Source organism: Tubulanus polymorphus, chromosome 8 (assembly GCF_964204645.1).
Source record: "Tubulanus polymorphus chromosome 8, tnTubPoly1.2, whole genome shotgun sequence".
NCBI lineage: Eukaryota > Metazoa > Nemertea > Palaeonemertea > Tubulaniformes > Tubulanidae > Tubulanus > Tubulanus polymorphus.
Genome location: NC_134032.1, coordinates 6,653,461 through 6,677,375, shown reverse-complemented (window position 1 = coordinate 6,677,375; position 23,915 = coordinate 6,653,461). Strand labels below are relative to the sequence as shown.

At 41.2% G+C, this 23,915-nt stretch overlaps 1 protein-coding gene across 4 annotated transcripts in view; it reads right to left on the bottom strand.

The window, feature by feature from the left end:
- The window catches only part of LOC141909657 (uncharacterized), a 30,523-nt gene that overhangs the window by 1,077 nt on the left and 5,531 nt on the right, over window positions 1-23,915 (bottom strand). For 3 of the 4 annotated variants that reach the window (XM_074800211.1, XM_074800208.1, XM_074800209.1), the window contains 3 exons: window positions 21,646-21,777; window positions 21,320-21,442; window positions 9,534-10,357 (listed from right to left, as the gene is read on the bottom strand). In XM_074800211.1, the coding sequence (XP_074656312.1) occupies window positions 10,113-10,357; window positions 21,320-21,442; window positions 21,646-21,777 (500 nt within the window). In that variant the 3' untranslated portion in view covers window positions 9,534-10,112. Of the gene's footprint in view, window positions 1-1,702; window positions 1,772-9,533; window positions 10,358-21,319; window positions 21,443-21,645; window positions 21,778-23,915 lie in introns of those variants that run through there. The other variant, XM_074800210.1, reaches the window with a different exon arrangement.

Here is a 23,915-nt window from a genome sequence, read left to right as displayed (position 1 = left end):
ATAACTAGGTGCCAATATAATAAGGGAATACCTTGTTATTGTATTGTTCAACGCCCCCTGGTGGCCATATACAAAAACCAATGACCTTGAATCTCACCACAATTATAGACCGTGTCATGAGCTAGAACTTTCCAATTGATAGTGGTTTCTAATTGATAGGTACGAATATATGGAAATACTAGGTTATTGAATAGTTCAACGCCCCATGGTGGCCATATATAAAACCAATGACCTTGAAACTCACCACAATCATAGAACATGTCAGCAGCTACGATTTTGTAATTGATTACGGTAACAGACTATGCCTAGTTACCAATATAATATGGAAATATTATTCTAGTATTCAACGGCCCTGGTGACCATATGCAAAGCCCAATGACCTTTTAAATCACTTGATTCATAGAACATGTTATGAGCTACAACTTTGCAATTGATCATGGTAACAAAACATGTCTAGGTACCAATATAATAAGGAAATACTAAGCTATTCTACTATTAAACGCCCCTGGTGGCTATATAGAATAACTAGTGACGTTGAAACTCACCATAATCATTGAGCATGTCATGAGCTACAACTTTTTAATCGATTGTGGTAACAAAATATGCATAGGCACCAATATAATATAGAAATACTAAGTTATTGCATTTTTCAATGCCCCCTGGTGGCCATATACAAAATCTCATGACCTTGAAACTCACCACAATCATAGAACACGTTATGAGCTACAACTTTCCAATTGATTCTGGTAACAAAATACGCTAAAGTATCAATATTATTTGGAAATACTTTTTTCCTACTACGAATGAGTACTGATGACACCAAGATGGCCTCCAATTGCGTCATAATTGGCTGATCAAAAATACCTGTCTCAGGTATAAAATATTTTTTTCAAAGAATACCGATTTTATGCAATGAAAAATGGCAAACCATTAGGAAATTATAGGAACTCAGGCCAAAATCGACATTTTTGGGCACAAAAAGGTCAAAGGATGGCCATCTTGAATCCGATCGACCCAATGATGGGCCCTTGAGGGATACAAATATATCCGAAAGACAAGGTAATTGATAAAAGCGTCTTCAAAACTTCCCTCGAAAACTTCAAAAATGTGTAAAAAGTGTTGAATTTTTGGCTGCCAATGCTGCAACAATGGCTGCCAGTCGGCCATCTTAAATCTGAGAGGGCAAGTTTTTGGGCTGACGATGTGTCTAGGGTAGATGTATAAACCAAATATCAAGACATTACCTTGAAGCGTGTTCAAAACTTCCCAAAATAACTGGATTCCGTCTACGGACGGACGAATGGACGGACGACGGACGAAAGGTGAACGCAATAGCCCACTGGGACTTAATTAAGTCCCAAATGGGCTAAAAAAGGTACCAATTTGTTTCGCCTTTACATAGATTTTATCGATAGTACGAGCTTTTGATGGTGGTGTATCTTGCAGACAACTGAGTAGCGTTCACTACCATTAATAGTGAGAACTACATGTACATTTAAATTGCTATGAGAATGTCGAGTTAACTACTGATCTATACATTTTTCATCAACGATTATAATGAGGACAACATCAGTATTCTTGAAGATGGCTAGAGTAGGATAAAGTCGAACACGTGGAATGATTGTTTGTCTTTAGATATTACTCAATAAGCAAAAGTAGTAGAAATGCAAAATGTTAATGTGGATGAAAAAATGTTTCTTACGAATTGACTTCGGTCTCTTATCCCCGTCTGTGCTAGAATGTCTCCCGGTGCGAGCAAAGGCTTCATTTCCTAGAGAAATGATAATTTTCGTGTATTAACGATTTCGGTCCGTTTGAGTTAGGATTCGGTAAAAAACGAAGAGCGTTAAATCTTCAATATTGTGGGTCTCTTTCACGAAAGCGACGGCTTTTATCATGAAAAAAAGAAAACGCGTGAAGAGAATGAAACTTTGACGGTTTGCGAGATTTTAGTTCAAACTAGAATGAACCAAACGCATCGAATGACCCTTGCCTGAAATTCAACGCTGCATGTGAAGTTAGGGTTTGTGGTGAATGCGTTTGAAATATCGCGGCCGCAATTATATCTAGAAGAAAGATATCAGAATAGAAGTTTAAGAAATTGGTCAACAGATGTCACCTTTAGACTTTTTCCCCTTTGTGGCTATAATTCGAACCACACGTTTCTTAAAGGTGTTCACGGATCTCACTCGTATTGTTCACACATGCGTCATGAAGGAAATCAAATGGCCGTCTTACTCTTTTAACTTGTGTTCGCCACTTGCCTTAACTCATAGTTTTTTTATACATCGTTGCGTTTGAGAGTCAATGACGCACTGTGACGCCACGCGTGTAACCTGTCTATACATAATTACCCGTAGCTTGTCCGTCGCATTTGACGATCGTCACCATTGCGACGATAAACGCGATGAATATAACGAATGGCCGGTGATGCATCTAAAATATTACATAAGCTAGATTAGATATATAATCATTTTATCGGCCCCTACTCTAGTCTACCATTTTAAAAGCGGCTGGTTCGCGGCCGGCACTGCTGTCTGTTAGAAGCTGGCATGAAGAATCAGCGACAGATTGCGGTTTGTTGCAGCATTTTGATAGGAAATTCCCGGGCGCCCGCATACGCCGTATATGGTTGCCCTTTCTAAACGTCATATTAAGTATGCCCGTTCTTGTAAAAATATTGTTAACACAAAAACTACGCGTACTCCAGATACGCTGTTCATTTAAATAATACACTGCAGCTAAATATTAAAACTTACTTTGTTTGGACGTATAAGCATGAATCCGAAGCAAGCAAATGAACAAGTGTTTGTTAGTGTTGGTTAGTTGATAATGTTTCAGCGACGTGGCGTGTATTTATAGCTACGTTGGCAGCTTAGATCTAAACGATAAGGGAACCCCGTCAGAGGCGATTCTCCTTGCGGATGAAAGGGAAACGGATATGTATGCCCTATTGATAACTCCGTCGAAATCCATACTGATAGTTGAAACGATTTTGCTTTGTTTCGACATTTCAGTCGCCGTGGGGCAGCATCCGTCGGCCAATCTGTCAAAGTACTGCGTCGCTAGACGTCAAAAAGTCAAAGTTCTTAAGCATCTTATCTCTTCGGGTTTGATCGAATGCTGAATAATTATCGAAATGCTGGGTAGCGCCAGAACCGGATAAAATCAATCAGTCATATGCCTACGGGCGCTTAAGTCAGCTGGATTCCTACTACTGCAAAAAGGCGCAAAGATTGTATATATTAACACCTATGTACAGACCTAGCTCGCTTAAAAAAAGTTGGAATTTTCGTCTCAAAATGAGCGGAGCGTCTAGGATGAAACGGTACGATTTATCGTTGCAATAATGGGAATAAAGCCTGGATAACAAAGAATGATCCGTCGCAGCGCGTGGAAACCAATGAAAATAAAACTAGAGGACCAAAGGTCCTGTGCTCTCGAGGTCCAATATTACATTGTTCATACTACTCTTTTGATAAATGCAAATCTATTCACCTAGTGCCCCGGCCACGGTGAGACTGGAGCCTCAGACAGTGGTAGGCAGGAACAAATACATCAGATCGATTTGTTTTACCTTAAACTTTAGAGTGAGGATGTGGCTGGTCATAGTTCATAAAAAGATCGACAGACCAATGTGCATCAATTTCAAAGACTTTTAAATGATAATTGAACCGACAATCATCTCAACAGACATCTTGACGAAAATCCCTCGCTCCCTCGTGCTTTCGGGGAATAAACTGCGGGTCTTTTTGAAACCAATCCATTATCCACAGCATAAAGTATATCAGAGATAAGATAGGTGATTCGTTAATGAATTGAACTATATTTCATGACGCGTCGGCGTTGCCAACACCAGGTCCACCTACCGAGAATACTTTCAGTGATTGGACGCGGAATTTGTCATACTCGTCGGTGATTGGCTGAATGGTACGAAATCTGCATATCTCAGCGATATAGAAACTGGTTGAAACCGGTCTAGAGCACGTCGCTGACATTTGAATCGTATTGTCCGAGAACAATTAACTATCATTAAATGTTCAGGGACGAACTCCTCCGTAATACGTCCGACGAACGAGCCACGATCACACGGAGACGGTTTAGCCCCGGCCCGGATCAGGCCCGAGTTAAATTTGGCCCGTGCCTAATTAGAGAGCGCATTCACGCGTAAATCACTCACTTGATACTGAACAATGCTTAAACAAACGAAGCGAGTCATTTCCGGAAGCAGTTGCAATTCAAACACAATCATTTGTCCCGCGCTAAAAGCTGGCTCGGGCACGATTTCATCGATAACCAAACAACACAAACACAACAAAATATATATGATATAATAATAATAATAATAATAATGATAAATTTAATCAAAGAATATAATAATCAGAAAACCATCGCATGAATCAGTTAATATAAAAATATTTGAATATCAAAATTTCCCCATTAACAATTCGCTAGACAGAAACCTCGCCTAACCTGAGCCTGACCAACTCATCGGACTCTAGACTAACGTCAACAAAAACGATATGATTTTCTGACTTCCTAATATATTTTCTAATCCTCTAACTCAGACTAAGTTTACCTCAGAACGATTTGCTGGTCCCAGTTTGTCCGAGTTAGGCGACGTTTACAGTATTTTTCTGATAAAGTTTGCATAATAACATTAACTATCAAAGTATATAAAATGTATACAAAATTATATTCAAAGTCCTTTATAACGCCATCCTTCACAATGTCACTGCTTACTTAACGCCAAAATTGCTCAGAAAACAAATGTGCTCAATCTAACTTAAATTATTCAATGGAAATACATGTACCATTCTTTATAACGCTGCCAAATTCGTTTTAACGCTGTTTTTCATTCGTCCCAATAAAGTGGCATCATAAAAGACTTCTACTCATCTTTAGATTTTACTATAGAATTTATGCATGCATTAACAGTTAATATTGCGATAACAGTTATACATATATATTGAATTTGTTGCGATAACAATGAACTACACAACTGGTCAGTTGTCCAAAAGTTGGTTGAAACAATGGTTTAGTCAACAAACGCGGTCCAGTTCCACAATTCAAGGTTAAAATCTGACTCGTACATAATACAAAGGAAACAAACCGGTCATAATCAGACAAATTTAGAATGAATCATATTTAATGCCATCGTGGACCGGATTAGCTATATAAATATAATTTCATTCGTTTAAGAGTCCATGGTTTAATAGCACATGTTTAACTCGCAATTGTGGATCTGGGTACTGAGTTCAGAGTTAGTTCGAGCTCACAACTGTGGAACTGAATCTTGAGTTTAGCGTTAACTCGAACTCACAACTGTGAAATTGGATCCAGGCAGATAAATACCACACTGACGAGTTGCATTTTCACTATGGCAGTAATCTACTGGTTAACTCCAAAACAAGTTTTGAGCAACTCAGGACGATCCCAAGAAAATTCGATTTCATACCAAGCCTTTGTAAAATATTTTCTGCCTCAAAGAGCATTCAACTGAGAAAAGAAGACTGTATATTGACATCAACTTATCACAAAGCATAATCTTATTGCACCAATAAAACTTGTCATACAGTCGTGCTTGCTGATAAGTCATCCGAAGATATTTATCAAAATGATGACTTACACATGTTAAATTGAATTGCAAAAACAATTTGGGACTCAAAATAGAGGCCACATGTGATGACTTCCAAATGATAACGTACATTCAGTAATTTGAATTAGAAATAGAAATTGGGACTCAAAAATAATTCTGTAATGTGACCACCTAACCGATGATGATTGAACCTTGAAGTAATCATTTGACAAATGATTACTCCAAGATTGAACCAATTAAGACTGTACACACACAACAACCTATTGCGTACAGAACACAACTTTAACCCATTACCACTCAAGCCGCCCATATCCACCCTGCCATTATTACTCCTTAACTCGCCTGAATCCGTCCTGACAGTTTTATCGTTTGCTGCACAAAAACGGTTATAGTGGGATTTGAACCTAATACCTAATGATAAATTAGACACCCGAGTCCTCAAAATACCAAACAGGAATCAACATCTTCCCATTTCAAATTCTCAAGTATAAGGAGTATAAACATGACAACAGACCTGAGCGCTCACTTCAAATCCAAGTAAGTTTGGATGAATTTCAGGGGGGGGGGGGGGAAAGGACACGATTTTGGTGGCCTACCTCATCAAATCTTATATCATAGAAAGGCCTTGGCTATTTACTACAAAATAACACTAACTTGTAGTGCATGAAAATAAACAACAAATGAGCTATTCGGTATCGTAATAAACTTAAGATTTTCCCATGAATTTTCTGAGGAGTAATTGACACTACAGTGCTTATGGGTTAAAGCATCTTAAAATTCTCTTGAAACTTTCAAAAAATCTTCAAAAGCGCCAATAAGGTTGATCTTGCCCAGCATGGGCTAAAAATCTAATTCTAGAATATAGCTGCAAAGCAACGATAACAGGTTTTGCCTAAAAAAGCAGAAATCTCTTAACATTTATCGTATGCATATATTAATTAGTTAAAACATCAATTAAATTCTTTCCACAACTAGGGGTCCAGGGACACCGTGGAAGTGGTTTCAAATGCTCAATAGTCTAACAATTTCAATATTCAACGCCCCCTGGTGACCATATACAAAAACCAATGACCTTGAAACTCACCACAATCATAGAATATGTCAGCAGCTACCATTTTGTAATTGATTGTGATAACAAAATATGCCTTGTTACCAATTTACTACGGAAATACAAATTTATTCTACTATTCAGCACACCCTGGTGACCATATTCAAAACCAAATGACCTTGAAATTCACCACAATCATAGAACATGTCATGAACTACAGTTTTGCAATTGATCATGGTAACAAGATATGCCTAGGTACCAATATAATAAGGAAATACTTAGTTATTACACTATTCAGCACCCCCTGGTGACCATATAGAATAACTTATGTCCTTAAAACTCACCACAATCATAGACGATGTCATGAGCTACAACTGCAATTGATTGTGGTAACAAATTATGCATTGGTACAAATATAATATAGAAATACTAAGATATTGTATATACAAAACTGGTGGCCATATACAAAAACCAATAACCTTGAAATTTATCACAATCATAGAACCCATTATACGCTACACTTTTCTAATTCATTGTGGTAACAAAATATGCTTAGGTATCAACATAATGTTGAAAAACTTTTTCCCACCAACGAATGAGTACCGATGATACCAAGATGTCAAGATGCCGCCAATTGCGTCATAATTGGCCGATCAAAAATACATGTCTCTGTCATAAAACATCCCTTTCCAAAGGATACCCATCAGCAATTGCAATGAAAAAGCGCAAACAAGTAGGAAGCTACAGGACTCAGAATTCGGGCCAAAATTGACATTTTTTGGCACTAATAGGGTCATAGGACGGCCATCTTGAGCCTAATCGACCCAATTTTTGTTATGCTGATGGGCCCTGGGGAGATTCACATAAATACCAATGATCCAGGTAATTGATCACAGGGGCGTCTTCAAAATTTCCCTCCAAAAGTTCAAAAACGTGTTAAAAGTGCTGATTTGTGTCTAGGGTAGATACACGTGTAACTCAAATATCAAGACATTACATTGAAGCGTCTTCAAAACTTCCCAAGATAACTGGATTCCGTCTACGGACAGACGGACGGACGACGGACGAAAATTGAACGCAATAGCCCGCTGGGACTAAAGTCCCAAGTAGGCTAAACAGCCAATACATGACTCTTAATTCAAGTACCTCTTAAAATATGAAGAAAAAAATGGCAAATTTAAATGCAAACTTTTCAAAACATAGAAAGATTATCTTCGCAATCAGCGGCCACCCGTCGGCCTTTAGCACCGGAACTACAAGATATCTCATAGTGACAATTTGTTAATTCTCTTGACTTCCACAGCTCTATGTATAATTAGACAGTACAAGGAACTAGAGTAAATCCTCAAGGATTCGAAAAATATTCTTGTCTAAGATACATAAATTATTACTTCCCCACAGCCTAGTACTAAACATTCCTATCTAAGATACATACATCAGTACTTCCCCACAGTGAAGCCCTCTCTTTAACGGACAGCAAACACTTTTTCTGCATCGAAAGGTTCAATTTATCTCCCTACTGAAATACATATTCAAGGTGTTGGCTTGATTTGTAGTTGTGCTTTCGCAGGAGGAAACTGGGCGCTGCCCCATATCACCCCACTGGAACCCCACTAGTGACCTTTGACGTCTCTGCTTATCTGAAAATTGTATCTTTTCTTTTTTCTGAACCCCTGCCTTCCAATTTTCATAGATCTGGCCATGGAGCACCTCAGTTAATGAATACTTCTTGCTCAGTTCCACAGGCATTCACTGTAGACAGGTTTCAATACATATATAACACTACTTTTAGTTTTCTATGATTGGGATCACTTTTAATGGTGGTGCCACCATCTACATGGAATAGTTTGATCTAGCAAGTAGCAGATGGTTGATGATCATAAGTCGAAAGTTATACAACCACTCACTTTCCTATCACTATATATACTTATGTCTATTTTATCTTTGCTTGAGGAGTCCTAGCTCAGTCAGTTCTCATAGTAACATCGACCTGGCTTTAACCACCACTTTAAGGACCAACCGAAATATAACGATTGATCCGATTGACGAATTAAGTGCATTTTGACTCTCTGACTCGTATCACCAGTCTTTGTTCATTCAAAGAACCCACTTAATCATGGGATGTATCTGATGGGCTAGGAATGCCCCATGTTTACCCATAATGAGGTGAAAATAAAAATTGCTACGTACCGGGTAATAACGACTCCGTTTTGAGTTTGTAACAAGGTTTGGCTATTCATTGAACTTAAGCTACACAGACAAAGACTGTCAACTTTTCACTGTCAACAATTTTCTACTATGAATGAATGAACACGTGTGATTTAGCAATTTTTTGTGTATAGTTGCTAATATATAGTATAGTTGTATAGTGTATAGTTGACTGTGTGTCAAGAAAGTTTGGTCTGATTAATATATAAAGCCCTGCACCTGTTTTTATATTCATTTATCCAGTGTCGGTTTTTCCGATGCTATTTTACATATAAGCGGAACTACGGGACCAGCAAAATAGTGATGATTATAGCTAAATAATGACTTACGAATGACAAATAAACCACAGAAGGAAATAAAAAAGCATTTATCAGTTTTCAAAGAAAAATGACGATTAAGCTAGAATGATGAATTACACACTGACAATAAAAGTGAGGTAGACTGTTAAATCTTGATTCAATTAAAATGGTGTTTCTTCTATGATGCAACCCCATTCAATGAACTCTTTTTGGCAATCCTTTAATAAAGTGAGAAATGGATTAAAAATAAATGTTTTAGTTCAACTGCCCATCTTTGCTGGAACTTCATGAGGTTATGAACAAGTAATACGAAAACTGACTGAGCTGATCCAACGTCCTCTCAAACAAAGATGAAATAGACATTACATGCATATCATACACTACTATTGTGGTCAGCAGTAGGAATCTAGTGACAACTACAGCCGCCTCTGGCGCTAAAGAGGTTATTAAAATTATTACTCTAAAGCTTGAGTCTTTCAACTCAAATATTGCATATCGGCGATTCGAAGGAATGATAGTTTTTCGTGGAGTCAATCAAAAGAAAAGCATTTGAATTATAGAATATGGAATGGATAAAGAATAGGAACAAGTAGACGAATTGGGACGACTTCAGTTATGTGACGATTTATCCGAACGAAGACTTTCCCTTACCGTAGTAAATTGAATGAAAACATAAATTTGGTCTAAAAAAAAGAAAATTTCAGCAATGTGATGAATAATTCAAAAGACCACTTACACATAAGAAAGTGAAATTACAAATATGAAATGCGGCTCAAAAATGACTGATCATCCAAATGAGAATTTACACTGAGTTGTATTTAGCCTACTACTCAATCGGAAAAAACAAATTAGCACTCAAAACAATATATAGAGACAACTCAACAAACATGATGACTTATCCGGTGACAACTTCACCGATGTCGATTGCATATCCACTTATCAATTGAAAGAAACGATTTTATGGAGTCACCGGTTCATTTTTAAGGAAGCCCGAATACAGAGATGGCATAGACGACCCTCCCTTACGATTCCGGGATTCACCGCCAGTCTCATCCACTGACCAGTTTCTAACGGCTGTCGAAGTTGAATGTTGACCGATGACGTCCTTGTTCGAGGACATGCGAAGCAGCTGCGAAAATCGTTGTGTGTCGTTTTGGAGTTTTAGCTTTCGCCCTTCGGCAATCGCGACTTTCCGTTTCAATTCTGGAAGACAAAGGAAATCATAAGGTAAATCTTTGTGAAATAATTTGAAATCCATTTGTTAATTTTTCACAGCGAGCCTTTTCGTTTTTCTAAGATATTCAGAACCTAACCGATGGTACGGAGGGTTCGTCATGATCAGTGAATCCTAAATTTCTTGATATTTCCCCGACCTTGACCAAAAACTCCCTGATTGAATTATGCGATATCCCATGAACACCAAAGGGAGACACCAAAAAATCAAATTCCCTTATCAAACCATGAGATATTCTGAGGGCTGTTTCTCATCAACTTGTTCCATGTGCCACTTGTCACCAGCAAGAAAAATTTAAGTGTACCAAAATGGCAGAGCATTCAGCAGCCAATCGCCGGTGTTGTCATATCGCGGAATCACGGAATCGCGGAATTTTCCAAAAACACAGAATTTCTTCATTTTTACTATACATAGTAACCGTGTTTTTCCACGGGATACCCCTTGTTGGACAAGGCACCGGACGCATGTTTTCATTACCGGTACCTGGTAGGCCTATGTGATAATCTATTACTATCCATCACTCAACAAATTAACGATACTGCCAAATGAGAAAATGGAGAACCTACATAGGCAATTAATCTATCAACATTGACTGCTGACCCCATGACAGTAACTTGTGTATCGGGCCTGTACTCAGGGCAGTGCGTCGGGTGAGACCGCATCTACGATTTCTGTGAATGTTACCATTAATAAACCTTTCACTTATTTGATAAATGCTACATTGTAGAATGGATATAAACAAGAAAATTAATTTTAATAAATTATTTGACGCCTGCGAAACTAATGTAGAATTTCTGGGATAATCTAAATGTGGAATTGCAAATTTGAAATCGAAGTTTTAAGAAATTTGGGGAATTATGAGATTTGGCGATTGGGTAGATGATACAGGTCTTCGACTGTACTGAGTAGTGGTTTAATTTTTTATTGAACATTGTCAATGCAACTGCATTGCCTCCATGGTTGAAGAAATAGCTCTTCTGATGTCTGCTTCATCATGACTTCAAGCATATCGTGTGGTCTAGCCAGCCGGCCCGGTCATATGCAAAACCCAATGCCGTTAAAACTCACCACAATCGTAGTACATGTCATGAAATACAACTTTGCAATTGATCATGGTAACAAAATATGCCTAGGTACCAATCTAATAAGGAAATACTTAGTTATTCTACTATTCAACGCCCTCTGTTGACCATATAGAATAACTAATGTCCTTAAAACTCACCAAAATCATGGAAGATGTCATGAGCTTCAACTTTGCAATCGATTGTGGTAACAAAATATACATAGGTACAAATATAATATAGAAATACTAAGTTATTGTATTATTCAACACCCCCTGGTGGCCACATACAAAAACCGACGGACAAAAAGTGAACGCAATAGCCCACTGGGACTAAAGTCCCAAGTGGGCTAAAAAGCAGTGGCGACTGCCAATAATTCACTGAATGGCGTTTTTTTCTTTGAATGCCACGTTTTTGAAGAAATTGAAGTAAATTCGCCACGGCATTATATTATTATAGAACCTGTCAAAATGGGCAATTAGCCGCGGCGATCAAATTGCTTCCAACGCGCATGAAAAGCTGCTTTGGGTGTTGAAGATTGTAATAAAGTCTCTGGACCAACCTAGCAAGATGTCTCTTAAAGTGTGACCAACATTTTTTAAAAAGAAACACATCCTCCAGTTTGCAAAGTCAATCCTCATAAACTGGGGGTTATTTCCAAGCAGTGATGCTTTGAACACTATATAACTCACTTATAACTCCATAAATATGAACTCTACTGAGGGAAAATCTATCAATGGAGAATATGATTTAATTCAATACCGGTACTTCTAAGTATGTAGCGGTTGTGCTGACAAAATTACAATTTTTGGAACTAAAATTTGTATTTCCGAGTAGTACTTACCCTTTCCTATGGTTTTTGCCAATATTTTCTAAATTTGGATTTATCGCCAATGGTTTTTCTATACGACCCGGCCCTGCGGTATTGCATTTAGCCACCGGCGAAATCCGCCATCTTTTTTCGTCATAGCAGACCAAAAAAAAAAAAACAGCTATGCGGGGCAGGTGGGCGGGATTCCCACCATAGGAAAGGGTAAGTACTACTCGGAAATACAAATTTTAGTTCCAAAAATTGTAATATTTCCATCGAGTACTGTACCCTTTCCTATGGTTTTTGCTAGACTAGCCTAGCACAAGGATGGTGGGAAAGGTAGATAGAAAAACCACCGCTCAAACGCAAGGTAAGAGGGAAAAAGAGAGCACTTACCCAAGCACGGAAGGAGCACTGTAGCACAGGGAAGACCGGTTGGCCACAGTGAGTCCGTCCAGCTCAGGAGCCCCCCCCAGAATTTTGCGAAATTAATACTTGCAGATATGAGCCCAAACTATGTACAAGGATACACCCCCTGTGATCCTGATAATGCTACATAAATATTCTACACTAAAGGGTCCGATCGGAAAGAACGGACACCTTGAGCCATGACAACAGGACCAAGTGAAGCTAATGAGCCTAACTGGCCTGAAACATCCCGTAAATAAAATGACGTGAATGTCGACGGTGAATTCCAAAAGGCGGCCCGACAGACTTCCTCCAACGGAGCACCCGAAAAGGCTGCGCAGGAAGTAGCCATAGACCTCACTTGATGAGAAACGACTCCCTCCGAGGAAAGATTCTCCTTCAATAAAATGTCCTTGATCATTGAAGAGACCCATCGGGCTACTGTGTCCCGCGAAATATCACCCTTTAGGTGATCCAGCAGCGGAATAAATAACCGCTCCCGTGAACCCCTCCGTGAAGCAGAGCGATCTAAATAGAAACACAACGCCCGCACAGGACATAAAGTCCTGTCCGGGATGCCCGGTTCCACTCGATGTTTTAGGGCTTCAATTCGCCATTGACGCCCAACCGAGCCTGGTCGTTGGTTCTTTGCCAAAAATTCCAAAGCAGGCCGCAGCGAAACAAATTCATTCCCTGGCCCAAAGACAATGTGACCTTGTCGGACTGAAAGCGCATGAATCTCAGAGCGACGGGCCGAGCAAGCCAAGAACAGCAAAAATACAGTCTTTTTTGACAAATTTGCAAAAGACGCTGCCGAAAGAGGTTCAAATGGAGCCTCCATTAACTTCTTCAAAATTACAGACAGATCCCATGGTGGAACTGTCCTTGTTACCCGAGGCCGGGAAATAGAAAACCCAGCAACCAGCTGGGATATCCGATGATCCCCTGCTACATTTGGCCATCCAGAAGCACGCAATGTATGAGAAATCGCGGAGCGGTAACCTTTAATAGTTATGACCTGTAAACCTTTTGCTACAAATAGGTGCAGTAAAAAATCTGCCAATTGAGCTACAGAGGGTGAGCATGGATCAATTTCCCCTGCAGCACACCAATCCGCAAAATGACTCCATTTGGCATCGTAAATGGTACTTGTTGATGGCCGCTTAGATCCTGCGATAAAGGAGGCAGCCTGTTCTGAAAAGCCTGAAGCTGACAAGGATCGATGGACAATGGCCAGGCGAGCAGATTTAACCACTGGCTGTTTGGATGATGCCGAAAGATCCCCTGAGACAGAAGCGATGGGAAATTCGGAAGAATCCTGGGGTTGTCGCACAGTAGGTTGAGAAGTGGTAGGAACCATTTCTGAGCCGGCCAACATGGTGCTACCAGAACTATGTTGCAATTGACTGATCTCTCTATTTGATCCAGTAGGCGCGGCAGGACTGGTGTGGGCGGGAACGCATACGCATGCATCCCCGACCAGTCCAGAGAGAAGGCATCGACCCCCCACGCTTCCGCGTCTGGAAACGGGGACACAAACAGAGGACACCTCCGATTGAACCGGGTGGCAAACAGATCCAGCAGCGGATTGCCAAAAATGCCCCGAACCCGATCGACTACTTCTTGGTGGAGAACCCATTCTGTCGCAATAGCCTGACCTCGACGAGACAGAGCATCGGCCATCACGTTCCTTTTCCCTGCTAAATGTGCCACAGTCAGGGACACGCCCTTTGTCTGGCACCAAAGAAGAATTTTGGCCGACAGACCTGTGAGGGTTTCTGAGTGAGTGCCCCCTTGGTTCTGAAGGTAAGCCCTCACTGTTGAATTGTCCGTGGCTAACCAAACGTGGTGGCCCTCCACTCTCCTGTGAAAGAACTTCAGGGCCTTCCACACGGCCAGCATTTCTAGGAAATTTATGTGGTTGGTGGCCTCGTAGCGAGACCATTTCCCGGCTTTGACTCGGTTCTCCAGATGTGCCCCCCAACCTTGGTGACTGGCATCCGTGAATACACGAACTTGAGCCTCTAACGGGGCTAGTGACACCCCGAGCCGAAGATTCGTAGTGGCCGCCCACCACTGAAGATCCGGACTTAGATCGGTTGGAGGTACGGGAATCAAGGCCTCCCAGTTGCCCTTCGACTGAGACCAGAAGACCTTCCAATATTGTTGCAAGCGCCTGCTTCTGAGGCGGCCTAAGGGCACCACCAGACCCATGGACCTGATGGAGCCTAGAAGCCGTGACCAGTAACGAGCTGTTCTCGGGGTTGTGGACACTCCCGCTACAGCTTCTTGAAGTTTGGCCACTCGAACCATAGACGGAAAGACTTTGCCGATTCGGAGATCGAAGTCCATGCCGAGATAAGTGAACTGTTGGGCCGGCGTCAACTGAGATTTTTCCCTGTTTACGCGGAACCCTAGCTGATGGACTAAGTCCAAGACTGAGGTCATTGCCTCCCGACATTCCTGAGCCGAATTCGCGACTATTAACCAGTCGTCGAGGTAAACGAACAGTCGAACACCCCTTGACTGAAGTACCTTCTGAACTGACTTGACCAACTTGGTGAAAACCCACGGGGCCGTACTGAGGCCAAATGGAAGAGACCTGAATTGGAACTGGCGGCCTTTCCACTTTATCCTGAGAAATCGCCGAGATTTTGGGTGAATTGGAACCTGAAAGTAAGCATCCTTCAGGTCCAATGAAGCCGCCCATTGACCCGGACGGAGCCCTTGAATCACGTCCTTGGGCTTGGTCATCCGGAACCTTGGAATGTCTAGGTGCCGATTGAGGGATGACAGATCTATCACTGTCCGTTAACCCCCTGTGGCCTTTGGTACCATGAATATTCGAGAAAACCAGCCGGGAGAAGTTTCGTTGCAAACTGGTTCTATCGCTCCCTTCTCTGCCAGTTCCTTGAGAGCCGGAGAGATTAAGGCCTCCTGACCTGGTTTTGGCCGCATGTCGGGAGGTGACCTCATCAGGCGCGGTCGCCTTAGGAAACGGAGACGGTAGCCCCGAGAGACGACCCGGGAGGGCCAACCGTCTCCAAAGAGGTCGGACCAGTGGGTTGCTGCCTGCTGCAGACAACCTCCCACTGGTCCCAAGAATTCATTTCGAGTTTTTCCGAAAGGAAGAGCCCCTTTTTGGAGCCTTCCCTTGCCTCGATACGAACCGGAACTGTTACGACCGGACGAGGCTTGACACGATTGTTGAAGTTGCGCGCTAGTTCTCCAACCGGCATCCGAAACCGCCTGAGAAAGCGCTGAAGTTTGAGATGGTCCTGTTTGCGTCCGTGCCGAACCTTGCGCCGCCGGCGTCGGACCAGAACGCTTTTTCCACGGAGTTCGGGGGTTGGACTTGGCCTGAACCTCCCGAATCTTCCTCAGCTCTGCGGAAACCGGAGCGCACCAACCGGAGAAGAGACGTGAAGACGTCCCCAATGGGGCTCTCAGCAAAGCATTGGACACCATATCCGGTAGACGAGTTTTGGCACTGGAGTCCATCACTGACTGACGGGAGGCTAACACCAGATTAGCCTGACCCCGAACCGACAACGGAATTACATGCGAAACAGACCGAGCCAAAGATTGGATAATCCGGTCCATTCCCTCCAGTTTTAGGGCAACTGACTCTGGGTCGGAGCCCGCATGAACGGCGGCGTGAGTCTCGCGAAGCTCACCCGTCAACACCTTAAGTGCCATATCTTGAAACGAACCAACCCTGGTAAGATTGTCCAGGATTGACGTCATGGCCACCAAACCGGACTTAGGCAAACGAATACCCGACTGTGCTGTAACAGTATCCGGGCTGATCAAAGTATAATCAGCATCCAGGCAGTTATGACTGTGATCCACAGCACCTGGAGTTGCGTAATACGCCGAGCGAAATGCGCCTATAGGTGGATCGGTTGAACTAAAATATTTCCCAGATTTCATACCCCGTTCTGGAGGGGGAAATGAAAAAGTTCCAGGCCGACATTCACCCCATAATTGCGTATCCAATCGAGCCCATTCTCTTGAAACCGCTGACGATTCCCGTAAAACGTTAAGATCGGAGTCCGGAGGGCGATAAGCTTCCATTGACTCACCGACCAGAGGAGCTGCTGTGGGCTTAGCGCGAGTTGCCCCGTGCTTGACAAAGAACTCACTTATCATCGCTCTAAATGGCATGTCCCCCGCTGGTTCGGATAAAACTGAACGGGACGGATATACATTGCGAGCCAGGGAAGCCCCCATCGTCTGGGGCAACCCACAATTGCTTGCGACAGGAACGACCCCAGAAGGAATTGCCGCCTCTGGGACCGGATCCTCATTGAAATCAGACCCTACCGCAGCATCCAGGAATTCAGAGTCAGAATTCCGAAAAACTGAGTGGGCTGGCGAACTTCTAACCGGACAATCAGGAATAGGCTTACCTGTTGTAGAAGTTGCAGCGACTTGTTGCGACGAAGATAACAAGTTTAAAATTTTCTCCTCAAATACATGGAAATCCTTCTGAGTCAGGTATTTTCCAGTATCCCGACGATCATGCCGACTTCGGTGACGGTCCCTCGAACGGGATCGCGACCTACTAGAAGAATCGCTTTCATCGCTAACCGACGTCGACGAACGATGAGAAGACCGACGGCGAAACTTCCGACAATAACGATCGTAGTCCCTCTCGCGATCAAACCTTGATCTGCGAGAAGGAGATCTTGCCCGTTTATTACGCTCACGGCGTCTAAATCTAGTGGGAGAGCGAGCTCTATCCCCGGAGCGACGATCAGAATCAGACGATGAACGTACCGGATGTTTTGAACCAGACGACGTCTGGACCGGACCGGTGGCCGAACCGGACCGATGCCCGACCCGGACCGGACCGGTACCGACCGAACCGGTGCGGGCCGTTCGCGACTACCGCGGCGCGCGCTCGGTTCCGAACATGTAGTCTGAACCAGCCGAACCGGCCGAACCGGTGAACGACCAGAGACCGGTGAATGACCGGAGACCGGTGCCGGTGAACGACCAGAGACCGGTGAATGACTGGAGACCGGTGCCGGTGAACCAGCGTTCCTCCCCGGTGAACGGAGTTGGGAAGCCGATCGTACCTGAACGACCGGCGACCGCTCCGCTTTACGATAAGAAACAGGATTAGAAACGTCGGTTGGCACATCGGCCGAAACCGACGAATCCCTGCTAACTCGACGACGATCTCTTAGTTTAAGAGCCTTATCGGCCCGAAGCCAAAGGTCCTCGGACCACACGACGCAAATATTGCAAGGATTGCTCCTTGCACATATTTGACCGGATTTGCGCCTGCACGACGCACATGAATCGTGGTTGTCCCAGGCGCCAAACAAATGCCCGCATCCCTCCCCGCCACGATGCTGACCCTTAGGAGGGGGTGGCATAATTATCCTGTTACAAATCAAAACAATTCAATTCAATTCAATCAAATTATATTTGTAAATAAAATTCTTACGGAAAAAAAGAAATCAGGGATAACCCCCAAACCGAACGGACTCACCGTTACGAGAGTGAAAATTCCCTAATATCCTAATTCCCAGATTTTTACGGCGAAAAAATCCAACGCGTTCTACTGCGAGAACGCCAAGAAAAAAGATGGCGGATTTAGCCGGTGGCTAAATGCAATACCGCAGGGCCGGGTCGTATAGAAAAACCATTGGCGATAAATCCAAATTTAGAAAATATTGGCAAAAACCATAGGAAAGGGTACAGTACTCGATGGAAATACTTGGGGTGTTTGAAAATAAATAAGATTTAGATTACAGTATTGACATCATTTACAAAGTGGCAAAAAAAATCTAAATAATTCAGACAATCTGAAAAAATGAATATAGATAGAAATTGCCTCCATCAGTTATTATCAACACCAAATTTCATAAAAAATATCTGAAATTTTTTGGTTATTCTAAGAAACTAATCACCATTAAATGATTAACCAATGCTCTAGAGGAGAATTTATTTTGGTACTGGTAATTAACCTTATTTCAATTTAAGTTAATTTCATTTGCAGAACACCTAACTTGATAATTGTGATTTAATCATAATCAAGGGTTAATTACGTTTTGTTAAACCGGCCAAAGAAATTCAAACTCTCTTATTTGGGAAAAATTAATCAGGAAACCTCCGATTTTTCCAATGAGATAAGATTTGACTCAGGAGTTAGAATAGGGGTCCAGGGAGACCTCGTTTCATAGAATGCCTATCACAAATTTCAATGAAAAATAGCTAACCATTAATGCAGGTGTCAATGAATGACCTGAACCCCCAGATGAGGCATTCGATTATTTCTATTTTCAATACGACAGGCATACCATAAGGATTCACAGACAGGGCTTACTGGTCAGACAGGCATACTATCACAATAAGACTTTGGTCAGTTTTTGTGTTCCCAGGCATTCGAAATCTATACGTCAACTGCCAACATGGAGATATAAGGCAATCGATGTTCTCACAGTCAGTCACAGTACGAACAGAATCGCAATCGATGAGTCACACTAATTAGTGTCAACAACCAACAACAAGTGTCAAAGGGTCAAGTCACATCAAAAAGCGGTAATTCATATAAGCATTTCAGATTACAGATTTTAAGAATAAAGATTTGGCAATGTCCACGGGGCGCGATTATTCAATTCCATAAAACTTTTAACTATGCGGTTGTATCCAAGACTGGTCACCGGTTTCTATCTTCCATAAGCTTATTGAATGAGACAGTCAACCAGTCTAATACACATAAGGATTGAGATATGACGTCATCATTCATCCAATTGAATCCTAGCAATGGAATTTAGGTTTATTGAGAGACATTTATTCGACGTTTGTTCATTTCATTAATATTCCGTCAGAACAGAGATACAACATTGATACGGAAGTTCAAAAATCCGTTTCGTTAGGCAGTCTATTAAAAACTGATAATGAATTGATTCATGTACGATAGGCTAGTAGCATCGTATGGACATCGTATTGATCGTATACCTGTCGAATGCCTCACCCAGGGGAGAGGGGGGATATTCAGGTCATTCATTGACACCTGCATAAAGGGTAACTGACACTTTTTAAAAGATTTTCTACTTTTTACACTAAACGATAGATAATAGTATACAATAAGGCTACGTAATTTCAAAATTGGACAAATCTCTTCAATCTAGTTAGAATTGATTTTATGTATTGTGTCTATTAATAGAACTACGTCACTAAAGAGACGGCTCGGAAATGATGTCTATAGAAATGAATAGGAAATAAGCTACAAGAGCAATTCAACTTAATTTTATACTTATTTGGCATTCGAATTCAGACAAAATGCCTCTTGATTTTGAAAGTCTACATATCATTATATATTATAATTAGCTGTTGAACGGACCACATCTGTTCAAACTAAGCGCAAAAATAGGATTTGTGATGTAATCTATCTAAACTCTTCAGCAGCGTGAGACAATTGATAGTTAAATATGAATTGAAAAACATTATTCCTTTGAATATTATTTGTTGTAAAGGCTGTAGAAATTTATTGAAAGTTTTTGTAGAGTTTTGAAGTGTTAGTTTTCAAACTACTTAAATGACTATGAAAAATAGTAAATAGCAAATGAATATGAATTTATCTATTCTTTAGTGAGCTCAAAATCTGTGAGTGCTTATAAGACACTGTATAGTATGTTTGTGGTGCTGGACTATAGGTGAACTATGGAGCAGAAGTAAGTGCTGAGAGCCTTAAGCATAGTGTACTTTAATAGCTTCATAGCAGCGGATTGAAATCTGCAACTTCAATTTGATCGATTAAGCCTATTCAAATTACTCGTTGATTCTTTGAAATAGGTTGATGCAATAGACAATAGATCCTTCTACCTCCCTGGCCAGTTTCAAAACTGTAAAACAATCTTGCCCGCATTAAGATATAACAGAAAATACACACCATTTCCTCAAAATTCAACGCATTTCTATAGACGCTATTTCTCAGCTGTCCCGTAAATGACTTTGCAGCGCGCACCTGCTGGTTTAGCCAACTCTGAACAGTAAGAGATATACACAACGAAATGAGGTCACAAATTATATTACAAAATCACAAATTACGCGTAAACTAAACATTTTTTAACAGAACGGTTGAAGATGAGTGTATAGATCAATAGAATACATCATATTTTGAAATAAAAAAACAAGTGTCAGTTACCATTTAAGAAGCAATCATAGAATTCAGACAAAGATTGGCAGATCACAGGACTGCGTCCGATCGACCCCTTGGGGATACAAATATAAGTAAAAGATCCAGATATTGATAGAAGAGTCTTCAAAATTTCCCTTAAAAACTTCGAAAAATGTATAAAAAGTACTAATTTTGGCGAATAAAAATGGCCCCCAGTCAGCCATTTTGATTCTGATCAAGGCTATTTTTGGGTTGAAGATGTATCTGGGATAGATACATGCATAAATTACATATGAAGGCAATCCATGGAAGCGTCTTCAAAACTTTCCAAAACAACTGGATTCCATCTACGGATGGATGAACGAATGAAGGAATGGATGGACAAGGACCCTAAAGTGAACGCAATAGCCCGATGGGACGAAAGTCACAAATGAGCTAAAAATCTGTTTAAAATAAACGGACTCTGAGTTAACTCTAACTCACAACTGTGGAATCGGATTTGAACAGTACATACTTTCAACTTCTTGTTCGAGCGATTTTCCTTCTTGTCGTAGTTTTTTCTGTTTCATTGAGAGTTTGTATCGTAGTCGATCCATCAACTTCAACTCCCCGACTATGTTCGACAATTGTTCGGCTTCTGCGCAGAAAGGAAGAATTTGCATGTTAGCAGATTCACATTGTGTGGGTTTGTTTGATTCTGGACCCAGTTCCACAGTTGTGTGGGTTTATTTAGACTCTGAACCACAGTCGTGTGGGTCTAATTTGATTCATTTTGACTCTGAATCCAGTTCCACAGTTGAGTGGTTTAATTTCACAGCGCAACCGGGTTCTAGGTTGTACCTGTTTTTTCGACGGCGTCATTCATCAATCGAAGTTTAAAAATGCGTATGGAATGGATGATGTCTTTGAAGACCTCATCGATTAAACCATAATCTACAATGCACTGCCAGAAAAACGGACTGTCCAAGGACACTGAAATTCAGATAAAAAATTATCATCAAGTCTTTTGCAAGACCACTCAAAGTCCCAAAAATGTCTTCATTTGGTTTGAATAAAGAACCGTTTTCCACCAATCAAGGAGGACCAAATGACATTTAAGATGGCCAATAATGATTGCATAAAAATCGACTAATTGAAAAATACAAAGACCAGCTTGAATCTGATCGGGTTAGTTTTTGGACTGCAGTTATGTCTATGGTAGATACATATATAAATCAAATATCAATCCATTGAAACTTCTACAAAACTGCCCAAAAAACTTAAACTAGGGGTCCAGGGAAACCATGCCCACTTGGGATGTGGTTTCAAATGCTCAACAACAGAGTTGCCACTTATGTGAAGCTAAAAATCCGGAAAATAAGTCGGCGGGTCTGGGGGGCCTCCCCCGGAAATTTTTTCAAAATTAGAACGCCAGGAGATGCGTTCTGGCGCAATACGCGTTATAGGCCTCACTTTTATTACCGCCTATAGATCATTTTTTCAAATAGTGATTGGTTCCGTCAAATACACCTCATATATAAACCAGAGCCAAAAACAAACGAAGCGTCAGTCGATTTCGATCATCGCGTCATCTTGGTTTAATCGTGTACTGCGGGGTTGTTGCCACTACGTGGCAGCACAATACGGCTTTTTCGAACCCTCTACGGAGCCGTCACGTTATGATGTTTAGGGTCGAATCCCGAATTGATTTTATTTTTTTCGCGATGTTTTCTTTTGTGGTTATTTGACTTCTCCCGAAAATCCGGATATGAAATTGGATTTTTTTAAAATCCGGAATTCCGGAGAAATCCGGAGAAGTGGCAACTCTGCAACAATCTAACAATTTTATATTCAACATCCCCTGGTGACCATATACGGAAATCAATGAACTCAAACTCACCACAATCATAGAACATCTAATGACCAACAATTTCGCAATTGAATGTTGCAACAAAATATGCCTAGCTACTAATATAATATGGAAATACTAAGTGACTATTCAACACCCCCTGGCGACCAAATACAAATACAACTAGGGGCCCAGGGACACCATGCCCACTTGGGAAGTGGTTCCAAATGCTCAACAATCTAACAATTTCAATATTCAACGCCCCCTGGTGACCATATTCAAAACCCAATGACCTCGAAACTTACCACATTCATAGAACATGTCATGAACTACAACTTTGCAATTGATCATGGTAACAAAATATGCCTAGGTACCAATATAATAAGGAAATATTAAGTTATTCTACTATTCAACGCCCCCTGGTGACCATATAGAATAAACAATGTCCTTAAAACTCGCAACAATAGTAGATGATGTCATGAGCTACAACTTTCCAATTGATTGTGGTTACAAAATATGCATAGGTACGAATATAATATAGAAATGTTAAGATATTCCATTATTCAACGCCCCCTGGTGGCCATATACAAAAACCAATGACCTTGAAACTCACCAAAATCATAGGACACGTTATGAGCTACAACTTTTCAATCGATTGTGGTAACAAAATATGCTTAGGTATCAATATAATGAGGACAAACTTTTTCCCACCTACGAATGAGTACTGATGACACCAAGATGGCCACCAATTTCGTCATAATTGGCTGATGAAAAATGCCGGTCTCGGGTATAAAACATCCCATTCCAAAGAATACCAATCAAAAATTGTGAAATGGCAAAACAGTAGGAAGCTACAGGACTCAGAATTCGGGCTGAAATTGACATTTTTGGGCACTAAAAAGGTCATAGGACGACCATCTTGAGTCCGATCAACCCAATTCTTGTTATGCTGATGGGCCCTTTGGGGATTCAAATATAAACGAAAGATCAACGTAATTGATCAAAGTGTCTTCAAAATTTCCCTCATAAAGTTAAAAAATGTGTAAAAAGTGCTGATTTTGGCAACAACAATGGCTGCCAGTCGGCCATCTTGATTCTGACAGGGGCAGATTTCGGGCTGAAGATGAGTCTAGGGTAGATACATTTTTAACCCCAATATCAAGACATTACATCTAGGCGTCTTTAAAACTTCCCAAAATAACTGGATTCCGTCTACGGACGGATGAGGACAAAAAGTGAACGCAATAGCCCGCTGGGACTGAAGTCCCAAGTGGGTTAAAAA